This window comes from Sturnus vulgaris, chromosome 6 (genome assembly GCF_052056855.1).
Source record: "Sturnus vulgaris isolate bStuVul1 chromosome 6, bStuVul1.hap1, whole genome shotgun sequence".
Taxonomy (NCBI): Eukaryota; Metazoa; Chordata; class Aves; order Passeriformes; family Sturnidae; genus Sturnus; species Sturnus vulgaris.
The window spans coordinates 33,726,177-33,746,799 of NC_142248.1; the positions used below are offsets into that span (position 1 = coordinate 33,726,177).

Genomic DNA, 20,623 nt, shown 5'->3' on the forward strand with positions numbered 1-20,623 from the left:
CTGTTAAGTATTTTGATTTTGAATTTGTGTTTTTTTCTTATTAGAGTACCAATTGCTGCTGTCCCTTGGAGTACTTGTGAAGGTCAGAGGAGGCTTGATGGAATAGCCTGTTTTTCTTTTTTTGCTAGCCACAAAAACTCTGCATTTAAATTGAATGAATGTATAAGCCAGAATGCTCGATGGCACAAGTACAGTCTTTCAGGGCAAACAAGAGAGGTGTTCGTGGTGCTCCAAGACAGTCAGGCTGTTGGTGGTCCTGGGCACTTCTTTAATCATAGAGGTAAGCAGCATTAAATATTTACACTTCTGTGAAACATTACATGGATTTAAAAAAAAAACCCAAACCTATCTGAGGACATAGCTAAATGCTGATGTAGCCACGAAGAGAAGGTAGAAGTCAGTACTTGCCAAGCCAGCTGGCATTAATGTTTGTTGTCCCCAGGCATGCATAATAGCCATCTGCAAACACACACTGAAGAGGAGAGGTCCATGGCCATGAGCAGCTGTACTACTGGATATAGCTCCCAGCTTATTGTCAGCTAGAGACACAAGAGCTAAGGCATCTCCTGGAGTGTGTTATGGGGCTTTAGATTTTTGATCATGCAGAGTGGGCACCTGCTTCAACATGGTACTAATGATTGCTTAAATCCATGCTTATGGACCAAACAAAAAATGTCTTAATGAGTCTGCACTTCATGAATACATTTGGCAGATATTTGAAATAAATACTAAGGTGTTTGATATTTGCTGGCCAAGTCATGATTTTATCCAAGAGCCCTGTTATTACTAAGAGAGTGTAATTTTAAAATTCCAACTTTGAAAACTCTACCTGTGCTTGTGAAAAGTTTGTACATGAAAATGTTACTGGTCCTAAGTAGTTATGTATTTTTTTTTTTTTTTTTTAGTAGCAGTAATGATTGGCTTGCAAGTGACTTTAAAAACAGCATAAGACATGCAAACACAGACTCTGGATGCACTGAAATGTGTCTCTGATTTGCTTAATTTTTCTTGTTAGCACGCTGGAGAAAGAAACATAATTTTACTCTTAGTTCGAATACAAACACAGGTCATCTGCAAAGTCATGCTGATCTGATGTACTGTGTTTATCCTTTCAAGAGAGACAACCATGTTGATTTTTGTCATTGATACTGAAACATACTCTCCCCCCATGTTTCCACTTGGCTTGGACTGTTAGCATTGCTGAATTTCTGTGAGCACTTACACAGTGGCTGTTCAATGAGCCATGCCTAACAAAGTGATAAGGTTTAATTAGCCCAGCTTAATCTGACAGTGTGCTGCTGGCACACTATCTGTTTGTACAGCTGGCTAGTGATGCATGTATGCATATGAAATAAAGATCACTCTTTGAAATTTTTCTTTGCTGCTAGTATTGTGTAATTGAATTTCAAGTTGTCTTTTCCTAGAGACTCTGCTTCCCTCTGTACAGGGAAAACAGGTCTCAGTTAAGCAGATTTACACGTTCTTCAGTCTGAGTTTGGTAGAGGCTGTTTTCAAGCTACAAATTTCATCTTGTTGTTTAATCACAGCAAAAGTTTGGATCACACAAGAAAACAAAATCTGTGCAGCCAAGCTGCAAATCCTTAATATCTCCGACATATAAAATTGTTTCAGGGTGCAAAAGGTCTGAGTACAGCACATAGGCTGCTTAGGGCAGCATAAGGTCTGCACAGATATAATAATAGGTTAGAATTTACAGTATCTTCCTTTATGCCTTAAAAATATAATTGAAAGAAAAAAGTATAAATCATGTTGCTGTTCATCATGCCTTACATGGATTTGAAAACTCAAAACTCTGAGCCAAAGTTTGATCAATGTTTTTTGCTACAGACAGTTTAACCTACAGCTATAATCGATGACAACCACTGAGTAGTGAGAAAATAAGATTCAGCAGCCCTGGCTAGTGCAGCCTCGGTGTGCTTCCAGCAAAATTCAGGAGGTCTTTGTGAACATCTTGCAAAGAAAGTGGGCAAATTTCATGCAAACAGAGGTTGGACAGTACAAGTGTACAGGGAGGTTGTTGGTGCAATGGCTCCCCAAAGTGATTTCATCAGAGGAATAAATCTGTGTAATAAATCTTAGTAATAAATCTGTGTTCAACTTCTGTCCAGCTACATTGTCCAATGGTTTCTTGCAGCAAACATAATCAGTACAGCAGAGAAACATTAAAACTTGGAAATTCTAATCAGACATTACACAGAGGGACAATTTCAGAAATATGTTTTAAAGAATTTTACTTTTTGGGGAAACATCATCAAAAAGTGTCCCAGCGTGTTTTCCCCACAGGTTTTGTGCTTGTGCAGCAGAATCTTAGAATCAAAATCTAGGATGGAAGAAAACTCCAGAGACCCTTTAGTCCAGTCCTTTGCACAAAACATCAGGTTTCTCAGGTACATGTCTCCGAGCAATGTATTTTACAATTTCTCTGGACCTCGTCTTCCAGTATTTAACCCCTGCATGGTAAAAGCATGTTCCTTATTACAATTTTATACATTCAAAGAGTTGTGTTCTCTAATCTTGAGTGTTTTCCACCTCCAGCATCATACATGTCTTTGTCATGATCCAGGAACTTCTGGGCTGTCATTTACAGAGAAGCCATTGCATTTTCTCAGCTGGACCTCACTTTGCATTAATTAAGAGAAAACTTCCATGGATCTACTGCTCTTCCACTTATGTCAGGAGAGGTCTTTGTGAAGCCAAATCCACGTGGATACTTTATCCCCACTACCCTGGAGGGCCTCACAAAAAAACTCAAAGGAGAAAATTAAATGTTCTTGTCACCTGCTATTGCCTAGATCTTGTAAAGCCAAAATGTAAAATCATAAGCATTGATGACATCTATCTTCGGTAGAGTCAGGTTTTGACTACCCTGCTGCATTCCAGGAAATGTAGGTAATTTACAGCTCTTGAGAGGTACTCTTTAGTGGAATGATCATTTAGTTTATGGGATTAAAACCCAATCACACAGTGAGCTTTTATTTACTGGCTGTCATTTACAAGATAGTGAGGAAGGGAATTAACAGCTGAGTGAGAGAGCATAGCAAAAATTTCACACTTCTGCACAGAAAGCCATCAATATTTGTTACAGAGGTTAATTTTATGCTAGTTCAAATCTATGAACTCAAAGACCAGAGTGAGAAAAATGAGGGAAATAAGGGGTTTTAATGTCTTTGAAGTAGGTTCTAAAGAAAGATTGGAACACACAAAAAATCCACAGAGTGCCAAAAATAATTCCTCATTTTTTCCCACAAAAATGAGTTACAAGACTTAGACCTCAGTGGTCAGTTCAGTGTTGCCAGGCTCTGTGAATATTGAAGTGTTTTGAGAGGCTGTTTTCCCCTTAAACATCTCTTGACATTTCATCATCTTCCCCCACCCAAATTCCACCTCCATCCAAAGCAGACATGTCACATCCAGCTGGAGTGCCTTGGAAAGAAAATGGAGCTGGGCTTCTTGGGTGATCAAGAGAAGAACATTGTGAGAATCAAGGTCAGTAAGAAAAAAAACTAGATAAACATAGATTTGAATTTAAATGTAGAAATAGAAGATATATCTGACTGTTCTTACTGCCTCTGAACTAGCTTGCTCTTTTAATTTTTCTGTGTTGAATTAAATTAAGATGTATATCTATAGTGCCTTCATCTGCACTGCAATACAAGTACAGAAAAAAATACACCTTTTAAAGAAATAAGAATTAAAACTGTGTGTTTACCCCAGCTGTGTTTTTCGACTTCTCTTTTTCTTAATTTCTTTTTAGTGAAGAAACTGAATTATTTCTTTAAGGAACCCCCATGTTATACTATTCAAAAACTGGCCAAAAAGTGAGTCATCTCAGATTGGAATAGGTCTGAGTTTCATTTATGATTCATAGCAGTGTATTGGATAAGTTGGAGCCTGAACTAAAGACTGGGTTTAACCCTACCACACCAGATGTACAAAATCAAAAAGAGAGAGGGAGCAGTCTTTGAGCAGACAATAGTGTAGAAATTGCTGGCAGTTAAAACAGATATAAATGCCTCAGGAAAGAAACTGCTGCAGTGCTCTGCAAATGCTACGTGGCTTGGTGCAGAGAGAGCCCCTTGTACTCCCAAAATAAGGAAGAAGGAGCAAGAAGTGTTTGTGTCACATCAGCGGTCAGCTCCTACACATGACCTTGCCTTGGGGAAAAAAAGTTCAGGAAGCCAGTGCCAAAGATTCAAAGACATGTGAGAGTCAAAAGCTTAAAGTCTTATATATGCTCTGAAGTACATAAAAGACTATGCAAACGAAAGTGTCACAAAATGACACTGGAGTGGAAAGTTAACACAAGGGCAGAATGTTTATCTGAGTGTTTCCAAGTTTTAAAGCCTTAAAGGCCCTATGTGGCCAGCATGACATCCAGACAAGCTCTGAACTCCAAGCAAGGGAGAAACAGCAGTGCAGTTGCACTTGCATGGGTCTGAGCCTGTGCCCTCTGACTAAACATCTAACTGATAGATGTGACAACTTTGGTGCTAAATCTTCCCTCCTACAATAACCTCATTTTTTCTCTTTCTATTGACATCACTTTCTGTCTTATTTATGCTAAAAAACCTTTAATATCTGCTAATTAAATTACAGTCAAGCTTAGAAGAGCTCGAAGTCTACATCACATGGCAGAGGAGTTAATTAGCCCAAATGTACTGTCAGGATGCTTTTGCTTTCCTTCTTTCCTGTGTTAGGGCAGCTGCAAGAGGCACCTCGGCTTAAGCCCCTGCTTCTCACAGCAAAATGTGGCTGTCTTGGTAATTCCCCTCTTCCTCACACATATCCCCCATGGACCTCTGCTGTTTATTTGGGAAAGAACAGTGCTCTTCAAGACGTAACATGTTTCTTCACATAACCTCCAAGAATATTGCTGTTTCTCACCCTTTCACAAGAGCAGCTCTTTTCCCAGTCCTTCCTTTGCAGAGAGGTGATGTCCTTAAGCACAACTATCTAACCCACCCTTAAGGAACTGTACCATGAGTAACAGGTAACACAAGCTCTAATATAAATCTTGTCTTATGTTCACACCACTTGCAAGATGTCCCCTTAGCCAAGGTGTTCCTCTCTGCCCTTTTTTTTATTGCTTGCAATTCACACAGTATAAGGCAACTGAATGAGAATGTAAAAACAATCCTGGAGGCTGTAAATAATCTTCTGAGGAAGATTATTTCCTTTTCCTCCTTTTTTTTCAATGAAGGCAGGTAGTGGTTTAGTGGTTTTAAAGGTGTTGTGATAAAAGTCCAAGATGTGCTTTTCAGTTAACACAAAACAAACACTTGTTGGTCCATTTAAATGGGAGAAATCTCATTAGCAATGTCAATGTCATCTAGTCAGAGGGAATGAGAGATCTGAAGAATTAGTTGGAAAGCCAATAGCCTCAGCTGGAGTATGCTTTGCTTATAGAGCCATCCACTTCTGATTGATTTGTAAACCTATTTCTTCACAGCCCTTTTTCCCAGATGAAATAACAAAAATGACCAAACCATGTTGTATTTGAAGAAGAGAAATACAACTAATTTCCAGGCCTTTTCAGGAGTCAAATAACCACAGATATTTTTTGTCTCTTTGCCAAATGACAGCACACAAGCCCAGAATCTAATATACAGAAGAACTATGGAGTTAATATTATGGCTTTCCATTAAGAAGGCTTGGAAACATTTGAGTGAAATGCATTTGTTCCTTTTGTTCTGACTTTCACCTTTTGCAGTCTCCTAGTAGCCAGTGCTACAATTAAATACACTCCATTCCAGAAGCCGTGTTATCTAGCTCTGTTTCAGCCCCTCTAATATTTCAAACCTATTAAGTATCTCTTGGAATTCATCTACATGCACACTTCGTGCAGGTACCAGCCTTTTCTCCAGTGGAACCATCTGGGCATCCATGCTACCACCTGTACTGACATCTCCTTCCTTACCAGTCCCACCTGGGTGGAAGCACCAGGCTTCTCAGGGCTGTCTCAGTAGTCACAGGTTTTAGCTCTGAGGCAAGAGCCCACCTTTACAGTAGAGACCTAGAGCACTTAGCACTCACCTGAGCTGTGGATCTCCTTGCAGATTGCAGCATTCTCTCTGCACACCCAGCCCACTCCAAGAGCTGCACCACATCTGATGTGACATGCCCTGGTCACGCACTCCCAGAGCCATTTATATCTCCTGTGGATGCCCTGGCAACCTCCCCTCCTCACCACATTGCTCACAGGAGCTTATGGGTCCTGAGCTGCTGCTCAGGTGTCCCTGAGCATAGATGATTCTGCTGCTGGTAACTCATTCTGATATGCCAGGAGTATGCAGGGGCCATCTGAGGTCACCAAAGCTCTTTAAAAGTTGTGGCATATATCTATCACATGGATTTCCTGAGCCTAGAGGTTATTGTGATTAGCAAGTGATGGATGCTGGCTATGAGGATCCTGGGCATGGCAACTTCATAGCCACCAAGTTCCTAATGACAATAGAAACCATATTTTCAGCCTTGATTAATCACCAAGTTCTTTAAAAATGGAGAAATTCACATAGTATTTCCCAGGAATCTCTGTTAATTACTAATTGTGTGACAATTACTAGACTATCAGAAAACAAAATTAAACACATAGTATTATAGAATCATAGAATGGTTTGGGTTAGAAGGGACCTTGAATATCATCTAGTTCTCAACCCATGCCATGGGCAAGGACACTTTTCACTACACCAGGTTTTCTCAGGGCCCCATCCAGTCAGGCCATTGACACTACCAGGGGTGGGGTATCCATCACTTCTCTGGGCAACCTGTTTCCTTGTCTTACCACCCTCACAGTAAAGAATTCCATCTTAATATCTAATCTAACCTACTCTCGTTCCATTTGAAGTAATTTCCCCATGTGTCACTCCAGGCCCTTGTAAATAAAGTCCCTCTCCATCTTTCCTGTAGGGTCTCTTCATGCACTGCAAGGCTGCAATTAGGTCACTCCAAAGCCTTGTTTTCTCCAGGCTGAGCAATTCCAATTCTCTCAGCATTTCATCATAGGAGAGGTGTTCCATCTTCATTTTGTGCATTAAACAGAGTATTAGTTCATCTTTCCAGAAGAATATGTAATTTGTTTTGAGCCCATGACATTTAAGGCCGTTGCTTCTGTTATGTGCTTTTAGTTTCTCACTGGTGGGTGCTGTACAACACTGGGAAATATGACAGATCTGTGCACTGGCACTAACCATTGGCTGTTGGAAATATGTAATTTTCTTTTATATCTCAAGCATACTATTTCTCTCTCTGGCCCCACAACAATATAGAGTTTCCTGCTTTTGTTTGTTCCTTCTTTTACAATCTTTAACACTACTCAAAATTGCCTCTGGTTTTCTTCCAGTGTCTGTTGATCTTCACATAATTTGTAGATAACTCTTAAATCCATCTCCACCATGGATTAGCCTGGGTTTCTGAGCTCTTAATTTACATTTTCAGTCTTTGTTTCACTTCTAGTTCCTAAATATGACAACAAATACAGTTGACTGCTATTTACACACTGCTTGTTTTCCTTTTCTCCTTATTGCAGAGAGCTGCTCAGTGTATGCTATTCCAAAGTTTCTGCCATGTTGGCAATTCTTCTTCCATGGCTGTTACCCTACAAGAGAAGACTGCTTTCTGCCTTTAGAGAGACTGCTTTGATCCACACCATCCCAGATTTCCCTCAGGGTCTGCACGGGCAGTGCTGAGGCTGCAGCTCGTGTGTGCTCATGGCTGTATGTGCTCCCACATCACATCTGTGTGTAGACACCACTGCAGGTTGCATTAGAAGATGTCCTTTGCACTTTGTCCCTCAGGTGGCTCATCACACTATCTCCAGCCTCCAGCAATGCCCCTGCCCCTGCCCATCGTGGTACTTGCATTTAACAGCAGCAGCAGCAGCAACTCTGGACTAGCTGGGATTAAAATCCTTCCCTGGTTACTCTGAGGTTTCTTGGTCATAATACTCACAGCCAGAGAGCCAACCAAGAAACAAAAACCCATGAAAGAAGAAGCAAAAAAGCAGCAGACTGAAAAAAGAAACTCCATTCTGAGCAAACCATGACTGCAGTGGTTTTGTGACAATCTAAATGCTGACATTTTTGGTGGGGGGTTGTGTCGCTGTATGGGCAGGCACGGCACACAAAAGGCAGGCTATACTTCAGGAGGCTATCTGTTTATTACAATTTTGCACTGTCTTTTATAGCCTCCATATAGTTTACTATTTCTTATTGGCCACAATTAGTCAACATAGCAGTAATTGGTGGAAAATTCTCAACCTCTATTCTTCCCAGAACACTTCTAAAAATACTTTCCACAGCTGTGGAGTTTTTTTCTCTAGTTATCTTCTTTTCTCCTTTCTCTCTTCTTAGTCTCCATGCCAACAGCCTTGGTCAGAAAATACTTCTCAAAAAAATCCTCATTCATTAACCCTCTCTAACCCACAGACTAGCTGGGGTCTTACTGTAGGGTTATGCAATTCTTCTGTGCTCATTATTTAATACACAAATTTGCTGCACATTTGCAGTGAGGGGCATGACCTATTTTTGCCAAAATAGAAAGAAAACCAAGGCAAGATGTGTATGATTCCTACACCTGTCTGCAGATGATTCCTTACCAAGATGTTTTCTGGTGATCCAGGTCTTGAATCAGCTTCACTTGTGTCTATCCACTTTCAAATGTGTTAAAAGGCAAGGTTACTTCTCAAAGTGAGATGTAGTTGGCAAAATAGCGTTTAGATTTTTTTCCTACTAACAAACAGAGACTATTGATCCAAGGTTCATGAGGAACAACAAACATTGTCTATTGATATTTGCCTACAGAGTTATTTCCATTTCAAAGCTGGACTTTGACAATTCATCCTGACTTACCCCTGAGATTTTGCAATAAGTTTTAAATTATCTTCTGTAGAATAAATCTATGTATATTACACCAAGACCAAGTCCTTATATGTTTGGAGGCATGAAGCCAACTACTTGTTAATAAATATGGAACATACTAAATACAGTTATGGGTAAGAAACTTTTGTCATTGATTTATGTGATTTTGAGGAGGACTTTGAAAGTGAATATCAAGTGTTACCTGTCTCCAGATAGACATGGAATGCTTTTTCTATTCCTTATTGGTATTCTTGTGCTATAATTCACTCACATTGATGACACTGATTTAACATGAAAGAAAATAAAGATCCCCAAACAAACAAACAAAAAAAAGAATTGTGTTTTAGAAATATTCACCACAGTTTTTATGTTTCATTTTTCACAGATATCTTAAGAAACTAAGGTCTAAAATGTTGTCATTTATATTGTTTCCACCAGTTTGAGATATTCTGTAAAAAAAGATTTAATCAATCTATAATTTACATGCTTTCTTTGGATTTCCATATTTTAATAAGATGTGCTGAAGATGTTGATTTAAAAACGAAAGCAAAAGATAATAAAATAATTTAAATATTTACTGCTTTTTAAGTAAAGTTGTGTTTCTCTCATAACCATGTAACTACTTAGTGCAGTTGGATTCAAGGAACCTTAAGTTAAGAAAAGATACAAATATCAATTCCCAGTCTGTTTGTACTCTACAACAGTAATCCACTACTAATATTTAAAAAACTGACTTCTGAAATATTTTCTGCATTTTTATGTGTGTTTATGATAGCTTAAACCAAGTTAACAGTTCCTAGGAAAGCTCTGCTCTTCCTGCTGAGGTAATGCAAACTTTCTGGAGTTATAATTTTCATTCCTCCTTTTTTTCTACCACAATCTGTCAAGTCTAGCTGGAAAATGAATACCGAAGGCGGCATCAGTAGAAACAAGAAATGACAGTGACAACAAATCTATGAAAAGGAAACTAGTGCTATGTCATGGACTTTTATCTCAAGGCATTAGCAACAATCATTATATTAGTAGGATAAAACAGAAGTCTTTTTTTTACCATGGATTCCTTCCTTAGTAGAATTAAAATTATCTGTACAGCAAAAGCAGCCTTCTTGTCTCCATGCAGAGGGCTTCTGCTGAGAAGGAGACAGAGAAAGGCAAGCTAAAACACCTGCACTCATCAGCCCTATACATTGGTGTAAAAAGTCCAAAGTCTCAGTCACTGAACCTGCAGTTTCATGCTATATTGGTTACAAAACCTAAAGAAGTTAATGAAAATTCACTCCAATGTTAAAGAAATCTGCATCTAAGAGTAGTTATCAAGGACAGACAGGACTTAAAACTTGCACCTCCTTTTTCCTGCTTCTCCTTTCATATGCACACCCTATGACTGTAAAGCAATACCTCTATTAATTGGAGAGAACCAACTGAGTACCCCACAGGAGCATGTCAGAAAAGGCTTCTTACAAAACTGGTGAAAAATGACTTGTATTTCATTAACACTACATGCTATAGTTAGGTGTAGGCTGTGGGAAATCCTAGTGACTTTTGGACAACGAAAAATAGCTTTTGTCTTTTAAGGGATTAATAAGGTTTCTAAGGATAATGGTTGAAAGATGAGCGCTAGCAGAGAGTGGTATGCATACATAAGTGTTTCACTGGACCACAGGAATCAGCCAGTGATGTGCATAATTTTTGTCAATCAGTCATTTTTCTGAGGGTTCACAATTTTCCCAATGAAGAGGACAGTGTGGGTGAACTTATCCAGAATCATCAGGAGAAAAGGTCTGTTGAATCTGACTCGAGGTGGGCGAGGAAAATCCCCAGATCTCCAGGTGATCTCCTTCACTGTGGCCCCGGCCGCCTCCGTGCCATTCTCATGAACATTCAGCATGGCTCTGTGGATCACCTGCAAGGAACACAGCAAACAGCCTCCAGCTGACAATCCAGCAAGAAGAGAGAGCAGCCTGCCACTCTTTTCACTTTGGCCAGCCAAAGGGAGCCCTGCCTGGAGCAAGACTGAGCAGGAGCAGCTTCTGTTAAGGTCGTCATCCATTGCTCCCATTCCCATTGCAGTACCAGCAGCCATCACATCACTTCACTGCTGTGCAGAGACTAACCCTCAAGCTGCAGGCAGCCAAAGAGCACTCAAGATGACTGATGACAAGAAACTCTGGAAGCAAAGAAACCTGGTAATTTAGCCGAGACTCAATTTTGTCTTTGGCAACTTCATGTATTATTGTGAATTCACCCTGTCATCTAGCTGAAAAAAATAACTTTTTGAGAACACTAGAAGGGCAAGAATAACAGCCCTTTGCCCTCTGTAGGAAGAATTAGAGGAAATTTTACCAAAGCTAATGCACTACATTTAGATAATTTTGTTTAGTAGCCAAAAGAACATTTAATTATATGTGTGTTTTCATCCTTGTCCTCCAGCCATGCCTTTCTAACCCCTTGTAAGCATGTTTGGCTTCAGGTTTATGGAAGACAGGGCTTTCTTTGCTTCCAGACTGGCAGCTATTGATGATTGAGTGATGCTTCAGAGAGACTGGGATAAGCTTTTCCTGGGATATTCATGTCAGGTTCCTGGGAACAGGCAAATCCTGTGGTTGCTTTCACATGCTGACTTACTTTTGAAACCATCAGTCCAGGCTCCTCAGTAATCCCTGAGAGATCAGCTTGTTCAGTAAACAGATTGACCATACCCATTTGTTGGACTATTTTTTTCACATCATAGGTACCAGAAATAGAAAATTTTGGAATGTGTAGATGTATTTTTCTGTAACAAACAACACAAATAGGGATAAATCATCATCTGGCCAACACTCCTTAAAGGCTTCAGTATACTGATGCTTCACATTTGTTTATCTAAATGTTTGCAGCCTTCTCTCAGGGTTCAGACAGCACTTCTGATCCGGTTAGCTACTTAATGTGGAGGGTTGGAACAGAATAAGTCTGTGCTAGCTCCTGCCTCTGCAGTGGGGTTCAAGAAGTGGGGTGGAAGATGCAGCTACACCAACTCAGTGGCAAACAGAGACACTACTGCCAGGTGGGGCTTTTTCAAAAGATTGTACTAGCTGACCTAAGGCTGTTCAAATACACAGCAGGGCCTTGGCCACCACAGAAATAGCTGCAGTAATGGTGAATTAATCCACTTTTACACAGAATATCCTCAACACCCAACAGCTACTGCATTGTAGTTTCCCAGTGCTTGTATGAAACAACGGATTGTTGGCCTCATCATGATGCTAAGTAATCTTTGGTAGAAGGAGGAACTTAACCCAAGATGAATCTCAAGTTCAATGACCTATTTGTTCACTAGCCATAGCTCTTTTTCATTTTCATTTTCCAGCTAAGATAAGGGAAGTCCATCACAGAGGAGCCATTAAGTGTATATAGTTCAGTCAAATAACCTGTCTTTTAATGTTTTGCCTTGGTGAGATAGACACTACTAATCTGTAACTGTATACTTCTCACCTTAGCAAAAAAAGCTTACCTGTCTTGGAGGGACTTTTCCCATTTAGTTACAGTTCTTTTCAAGAGGGAATCTTCTACCTGCTTCATCTTCCCTTCATCAGGCAAAACAAATAATGCTGCAACATTTCCATTGTAAGGTATCTGAACCAGCCAACAGGACAGCTCTTCATCAAAGTAATTTCTGTAGTAACCCTTTCGATACATCATGTCAACTTTTATAGATGTTTTCTGATCCACAAAAAAGTCCTCCTGTTTTGTCAGTGCTGTACTGAAGGGTTTCTCCCAATGGGCTTATGACAAAAAGAAAATTCATTCAGTGGAATAAAAAGAGGAATGGTCACAGTGAATAAAACAGGACCTAGTCCCACAGCCTTCCTTTCATTAGAGTAAATATACTTTCCATGTTGCTGCATCCTCAAGTGTTATAGCATTGTATCTTTTTTTAGGTGCTTAAAGACAATTACAGACAGATAATACTGAAAACACTATCACTACAGCATGAGTCTATGATCACATGACAAAATTAACAAAACTCAATAAAGATATTTGTTTTAAAATATCGTTAAAGAAGGTGAGGACATATTTTTACTGGCAACAAATATAAGTGGGTTTATAGCAATACCTTCCAGATACTGAACATGGTTTCCTCTAATTAAAGTAAATATTTAAATGTTTTCTCTTTTCATTCTCTGTAATAAGCATTACCTTTGCACCTTTTGATACATCTTACCTTTAAAGAAGACATAGTTAATGAGAACCATTGCAGTCAGAGGATCAAGATTTTCCACTAGTTTAACAATTTTCCCATTTGTCTTTTCCTCAATATAACTGTTGATCTGACTCTCAGCACCAACAGAGTTGTTAAAGTCAGTAGAAAACACTTCTGATTCATAAAAGCTTTTGACATCATCCAAGAACTTCTGTAGTGGTTTTAGTGTCTCTTCTATAAAAACGGCACTGCCCAGGCTCAGCTGGAACTCACTGTTTGAACGGTTCAGCATGTGGATGAGTTGGCAAAAACCTTCATGTATTTCCTGCTCCCGAGTCTTTTTCAGGTTAAAGGCAAGCCCTTCCAAAATCTGTGTCAGTGTCACAGCCTTGGCACCAAGTGCCAGCATTGCAAAGGAAGCAGAGATGCTAATGGGTGAAAAGAAAATATTTTTGTCCTTTGCTTCAGATGTGACCATCTTATAAAAGGAAAATGCAAAGTCAGCATTGCTGAAAACTAGTTTGACAAAGGTTTTGTTCTTAAGTGGAGAAGCTTCTTCCCAATGGGAACTATGTTCTGGATAATATGTCCCTTTAGCATCACCCTGCCTATTACGGTAGCGAGGACGCTGATGACACAGGGCAACAGTATACAAACCAACCAGCAATAAACACGAGGAGAAAGTGGGCTTCATTCTGCTTTCAGCTGTTTCTGGAAAAGAAATAGACATGCAAAACACATGATGGAAACTAATTTGTTCATACTGTGTCCTCCAGTATAGTGAACTGATGCTTTCAGAACATACCTGTTCTCCAAAGTCCCCCACACTTACAATTCACATTTCTGATGCATGCCAGTGTTCCCTAGAAAGAATACACCTCCTGATTCACTATTTATATATATATTCAGTCTAGTTCTCTTTCAAAAGAGGTAATTTAAAACTTTTATTAACTTTAATATTAGCATATTCTTTTAAAATTTGTAAATAACTCAGAGCACATGATCTTTTCCCCAGAGTAACTGGCATGAGTTGGTTTTGTACTCAATACTGCAGGAAGGTTACTGCAGCTTTGTTAGCCTTCCTCAATTCATCAAATAACTAGAGAATTTAATCTGTATTAAATAGAAATGTGATATAAGTGTAAATCATACTATCTAGAACCAAAATTACAAAATACTCTTACAGTTTATTGAAAGACTAGATCACTCGTCTTTATGGTATAAAATTCTATGGGCATTTCTACTGTTTCCAACCAATTTTTTTACTTTATTATGTGGAGTATCTTCTTTAATATTGTTTCTTTCTGGCTTTGGAAATGTATTGATTTTTTCACAAGACTTATATTCTCTATTTACATGTACAAAGTCACTATTCCCAGGCAACAACCCTCCCCCCCAAAAAATGAAGTGTCAGAGATCCAAGGGAAAACTAAAAGGGTACTTACATTGCTAGAATCTGGTCTTGTCTGCAAGTTCTCTTCAGTACCATTAAACAGAGTTAATGAGAGCACTCCGTTAATCATTAATTAGTTCAAATAAAAGTTGCCTGTGAGGATGCACAGCAAGCAGTAATGACATTGGATATTTTGGACAGTTTGTCCAATCAGACAAACACTGACAATGCTGGATGATGGGGCTACAGACAAGAAGGAATGGAGCAGAGACTGCATCTCTCTTGCTTCCATGCTTGCAGATTGACAGAAGGAACCTGCTGCTGTGAGTGTTTGACCAGAGAGACACAGCCACAGCCACAGCCATACCTTTCATGGCTGGAGCTGAAAGCTGTGACCTGGTGTGAGGGCCACCCCTTGCTTGGGTGTGTCTGAGCCAGCACCACTCACAATGATCAGGGCGTCCCTACCAGAATTCCTCTTTGATTCGTCCTGGGGCACTGCTGGAGCCACAACCTCTCTCTGGCAGGATTTCAAAACAGGGTTTGGATTTAGAAAGTCCTTCTGCCTTACTGTATAGCTCGGTCACAACCTTCCACTCCTTGTTTAATGGTTTTGGGGATTTTCTCATGCAGAGCAGACTGTGTGTGATTGGTGAACAGTCTCTTAAGAGAATAACACGTGACATTTTCACTCTAGTGAGACATTTACAATCGATAAAGTTTTTACTCATTGCTGTAGGCCATCACCTGTGACTGAGTATTTGGGGAATTGGGGGAGAGTTTTCACCTGGCTTTGTAGAAAATGCACAGCAAAACCACCACTGCTAGGTAGCAGCACTGACTGCAAAGAGAAACCTGTGGTCAGAAACAGACATCTTGTTTCCTTGCCTTTCATCCAGTACTAAAGACATGCTGGCATCACTGGATGGTATTCAGGGTTGAATATAATATATGAACAAATCACTGAAAGAGAAACTAAGGCAGAAAATGAACCCTTTTTAACAGATATGGTTGAAAACATGTCCCTCTCTGCAAGCTCCCAAGCACTTGGTTTCTGAGCAGGAGCCCCAGATTATATCAGATATTGAAATTCCCCATTTGAGGTGTTCAACATCTCTGAATGAGAGCACACTGGTGGGAAGCTGTGCTTAGGAAGCTGAAGGCAATGCTGGAAAGGGAGCTGGACTTTCGTCCCCTCAATCTCAAATCAAGGCTTTTGTTCTGTGGATTTTTATATGGCTGCAGAGCCAAGAAACAAAACAGGACAGGGCACACCCTTTTCATTTTGAATTCAGCAGTGTTAATCTTTTTGCATACTAACCTAGGGGCTGAAACACCTGATCACTTGATCTGGTTCCAATCCCTCAAACCATTCTACTTGAGACCATCAGACCCAAGTCATCCCCTTGGCTCATATGCAGTTTGCAAGAGGTTGATGAGAAAGTGAGGGAAAGGCAATTCACAGCTTTCCTTCTGAGGATCTTCTGCTTAAAAATCAAATAAAATATAAAAATACTTATGTGACATGTGTAGATAATTGTGTGTAAATAACTGTATGTGTTTTCACCTATCTGTGAAAAACATGCATGTGAATGCACACACCTCTAGGTATTCATAGTATTGGAAGAAGATCATCTAGTAAGTGTGATGTGTTAATGTGATAATACGTGCACAAGTCTAGCAGACAGGAAACTTGGGTTGCCCTCTGAGAAAATTCAAATAGAAGAAGAAACAAAGGCCCTAGGAATTCCTTCTGAATGTGATAACTGATTGATGGAGATGTGGAATCATTATTAATTTTTGTCAGTGTTTGAGTAGTTCTGCTAAAGAGAATCATTACCTTTGTTAAATCTGAACAGAACCTATGACAATAATAATTAATATGTTATGATTAGAACTGAAAAAAAGATATGCTATCTCAAATTACTTGTGATGTTTTGATAACATATAAATAATATTATATGATGTAATATAACATTTTAATAATATTATATCATATAAACAATAACCTCAAAACATTTTTGAAGAATTGCACATTTGGTAGATTTTATATGCAATTGTTTTAAACCTTTTTTCCCCTAAAAGCTAGGAAAAATGAGAGTGTTCTTTTCCATCCTGATATGAAGTAATGTAAAGGGGCATCTTATTTTCTGATTACATACTGTCTGAGAGAGTTAATGTCTCTCAGCCTGATTATTTACATCCAAATGAACTTACTTAATTGTCTTTTATTAATTTTATCATTTCATTTACATCTGAAAGTGATTCTCAAGTTTAAAATATTTTTACATCATTAAATATTAGAATGGAAAAAAATTCAAATCTCACTTGTTCCTCATGCATGAAGAGCACTTTCTGGGGAGAGTGCTAATGTAGTGGAAGGACACAACACAATTTCAATAGGAAAATAACAATAGGAAAAACCTGAGGGTGGCAGTGCAAGAGATGGTTAAGAGGTCAAGGGCTTTTTATATTTTGTCTCTTTGGGTTGGGTCTAAACATTCTCCACAAAAAGTGCTCTCAACCCAGGTCTGTCATTCAGGGGAGCACCAGGAGAAGATGCATGAGAAACAAATACAAATAGCTTCACCCTTCATCATCCTTACAGTATTTTAAAAGAAAAACTTAATCCCTTCTTCCTTGTGTCAAAAAAAGTATTTATAATGGAAGATGGATATATTGTGGAGAAATCTCCGCATTCTCTCCTGTAAGTTCCCATTCCAAACTCTTCCTCATTCCTCATCTCCCTCCAACCAAGTGCCCTACATTTGCACCTTGGTCCTGCCTTCCCTTGGTCCACCAGCAGTCTGGGCTCCCTGAAAAAGGGGCTGCTTAGCAGGGCTTACTCCTGTGAAATATATAACAGACACAACATGAAATGGAAAAGCAGAGTATGCAATATCTACCAAGGCAGTTTACTGTTTGTAGGCTGCATTGTGGATAAAGATACAGATTTAAAAATAAAAGCCATACTGATCATTGGTAATTTATGTCAGGAACACGAGAAGCAAGTAGTGTACTGGTACACCTTTGGAATGGCAGCATCACCCTGCATTGTGCCACTCCACATACACTGCCTGTGTGTGCAGAGCCATCTCTCTTTAGTGGCACAGAACTTGGCTCCTACGTGCTTCGTGTGATGGTCTGTAGCTCTGGCATCAGGTGTGGTAATGGAACATAGACTCCCTTTGCCCAGACTCTGCCACAAATAAATTTTGCCTCCTTTATGCCTTTTAAGTTGTCTCTTTTCAAGGCTGAAAATCTTTCACTTCCAACAGGAGCTGTTCCAGACCTTTTGATTAACAGTACAATTTTTTCTGAAGATTTTATAGTTCTCATTTATCCCTCTGTTATTATAGGATTATATGTGGATGGCCCAGAGATTTAGATGATTTTCTATGCGATTTGTTCTTTTTTTTCTTTCCCAGTAATTTCACTGCTGATCTGATCTGTATATGTACAACCTGCCAGAACACCAAACCATCAATCCTGTGTGACAGCAGTCAGCTCGAGTGCAGCATTTTGCCAAACCTGCAGCTAAAACTTAGCAAGAAAATCAAAGTCCATATCAACACAATAACAAACCAGAAAGATACTGTTCTTTCTGGTTTGAAAATGAGTCAGAATTTGTCATGTCCATTCCTTTATTTTACCAGGAGATGGTGGCACAGGGCTCTTTTTCCCATAATCCCCAGAACTCAGGGCTCCATAACAGTTCTACTTGCAGATAGCAGTGTAGAAGAATCACACGGAAAGGTTGGCTTCTTGCAAGGATCTCACTCATAGTTGATATAATGAAATAATTATTTCGTTCATAATACATCTTACTGGTAGAATTTGCCCTACAGACCTTTTTCTCTTGGTGTAAAGGAGCCTTTCTTATGCAAACAACTTTTAGAATAACAAGTTCACCAGAGAATAAAAGTTCTTATTTTGAAATGAAGTTGCCTACCCGGAGAAACCTCTTGGTGTTAAATTAAATTGATGTCTTATGTTCTATATTTTTGTGATGCAAACATGGCCTTAATCAAGCACTTAGAAAATATCTTATGTAGATACTTTGGAATTACACTTGAAGTTAATTGCTTCCAAAGCTGGATAGAAAGTATTAGGGCTAAACTTGCAAAGTGTTATCATTTGTTATTGTACAACAGATTAATATGGTTGGCCTCAGTGAAGAATCAGAAGGAAGATCAACTAACTGAATGAATATATTCAATGAAATAAGATTTATTGTATGATTTTATTGCTCATATCTCTTTTCTTAAACAAGTCTTTGAGACTCTAAGATTTTAGGATTTTGAGGATTCTGGCAGATCAGAGATGGTTTAATGCAGCAACTCTCTTCCCAGTTTCAATAGAGACAAAAATAGAGACTATGTGGTTGCCCTTAGCCTCTGCAGTTCAGAGCCTGGCAGGTCAGCACAATTCCATTTCCATCGATGACTTACATTATCATACCTCCACAGGACACTTTGGGATCTAGGATGTACCTACGTGGGCTTTCTGTCATGCTTTCTGCACCATCTTTCCCAACCTGCCAATCTAAGAGTGTACAGAAGTGCTGGAGCATATCTGCTTCTGTTAGACGCCTCTTCTCAGTCACTTTTTATACCACTGAATATGTTGCACAGCACAATCACAGGCATGGACATGAGGGGGTAATCTTTGGCTGGGCCACTGAGACACAAAATGTCTTCAAATTTTACCTATAAAATTTACCAAGACACACAGCTCTCACTTAGAGAAACAGAAAATATATTCTAGTAACCACCCTTTGAATATGAAAGTTATAGTATGGCTTTTTTGATGGCTTGAGAATCTGCATCTGCAAGAGCAGCAAACCTAACAGCATTTTAGGACCTATTACATCTTTCATCTCCTCTGTGCACAGACGTTTTCTCCTGCTATGAGGTTCTTTCCTGGCTGCAACCAGCTTATGGTGACTATAACACATAGGTTGGACTCGATAATCTTGGAGGTCTTTTCCAACCTTAATGATTCTATGATTCTCTGATCTTGTTTTACACTGATTTTTCATTTCAAACTTCTTTCTTTATCAGAGCATCTTCCATGTGGTCTGTTTTTTCTACATGAAACATAGTAAACAATATAGCAACTTTTCCTTAAAAAGATATTTGCTCAAATCAGACAAAGTCTTCTTCAGACCTTCCATATGAGAATCACATTGCTATTAACAGTTTTCTAACAATAACGAATTGTTTGGCCAAGTAATGAATCATAAGAATTTTTTTCCAATTGGCTTATGGAAAATAAACTGAATGCAACAAAAATTAAGCCAAATAAAGACTGTATAAATAAGGTTTATTATCTTGTAATAAATTCATCTCCAACACTAGAATGGGACTGAAAAGGTACTTTCATCACTGAAATTCTTTTTTGGAAGAAACCACCAAAGTAATTTGCAGCAACATCAGCTGACTTTGTGTAACCAGAGTATTAGTCATATCAAGGACATTTACATGAAATGGATGAATAATAGCTTTCTTTAAAATTGTTAGTCTGAAGAAAGTACAATTGCCAAATTATTTTAAATGGATTCATTGTTATACCTGGGATTGGGAACTTAATGAAGGATATTTCCAGATTGGTCTTTGGTGGCTAGCAGTTTAAATGGAATTAATGACATCATATATATGCTGTGTTTACATCTAATGAAAGCTGTCCCATGTGGGTAAGGGCACATGTACAGTTCCTAGCTGGGAATGTAGTGTGGATGGGTAAGATTTGGAAGATGTGTTACAGGACTCAGAAGTACATAGCCCATGGTGCTCTTCATGCTTTTTTGCTCTTGATAATTTGCACTTGTTCTAACTCTGACTGCAGTGAATGTTTAGAGTTTTCAAGTGAAATGCACATTTAAGAAAGTTTGCGTTTCTCTTGCACTTTTTCTGTGATTGGAAATCCTAGTGCCTCTGTGCTTTGGAGACATGATTTGAATCCTGGATTAGGGATTAATGCTGTTTGAGGTTTTTTCCTACCTCTAAACCTAGCAAGACTCATGTCAAAGATGAGTACCTGGGTTCTCAGAATCCCCATTCAAAACCTACCCTGCCTGGGAACTATCACAATCATCTGGGTTTTAAGAGTTTAGTGATTCTCTGCTTGAAATTGGTGTGAGTACAAGGAAAATGCCTGCAGCTTTTGTTGCAC

The 20,623-nt window shown here is 39.0% G+C and overlaps 1 protein-coding gene and 1 long non-coding RNA gene across 3 annotated transcripts; one reads left to right on the plus strand and one right to left on the minus strand.

The window, feature by feature from the left end:
• The first annotated feature begins 44 nt into the window (after positions 1 to 44).
• Positions 45 to 9,003, plus strand: LOC148223408 (uncharacterized). The gene is made up of 3 exons (XR_015804220.1): positions 45 to 280; positions 3,421 to 3,507; positions 7,547 to 9,003. It is a non-coding gene; the product is annotated as an uncharacterized LOC148223408 (long non-coding RNA).
• An 827-nt stretch (positions 9,004 to 9,830) lies between these two features.
• LOC106858053 (alpha-1-antitrypsin-like) lies at positions 9,831 to 14,588 on the minus strand. 2 transcript variants are annotated; one of them, XM_014884492.2, is made up of 6 exons: positions 14,502 to 14,544; positions 13,862 to 13,919; positions 13,078 to 13,767; positions 12,367 to 12,637; positions 11,502 to 11,649; positions 9,831 to 10,779 (listed from the first exon to the last, which is right to left on the minus strand). In XM_014884492.2, the coding sequence occupies exons 3-6, from the start codon at positions 13,748 to 13,750 to the stop codon at positions 10,573 to 10,575; spliced, it is 1,299 nt and encodes a 432-aa protein (XP_014739978.2). In that variant the 5' UTR covers positions 13,751 to 13,767; positions 13,862 to 13,919; positions 14,502 to 14,544; the 3' UTR covers positions 9,831 to 10,572. The 2 variants fall into 2 exon arrangements, with proteins under 2 accessions (XP_014739978.2, XP_014739977.2); XM_014884491.2 differs by lacking the exon at positions 13,862 to 13,919 and having other exon boundaries at positions 14,502 to 14,588.
• Between the last annotated feature and the right edge of the window lie 6,035 nt (positions 14,589 to 20,623).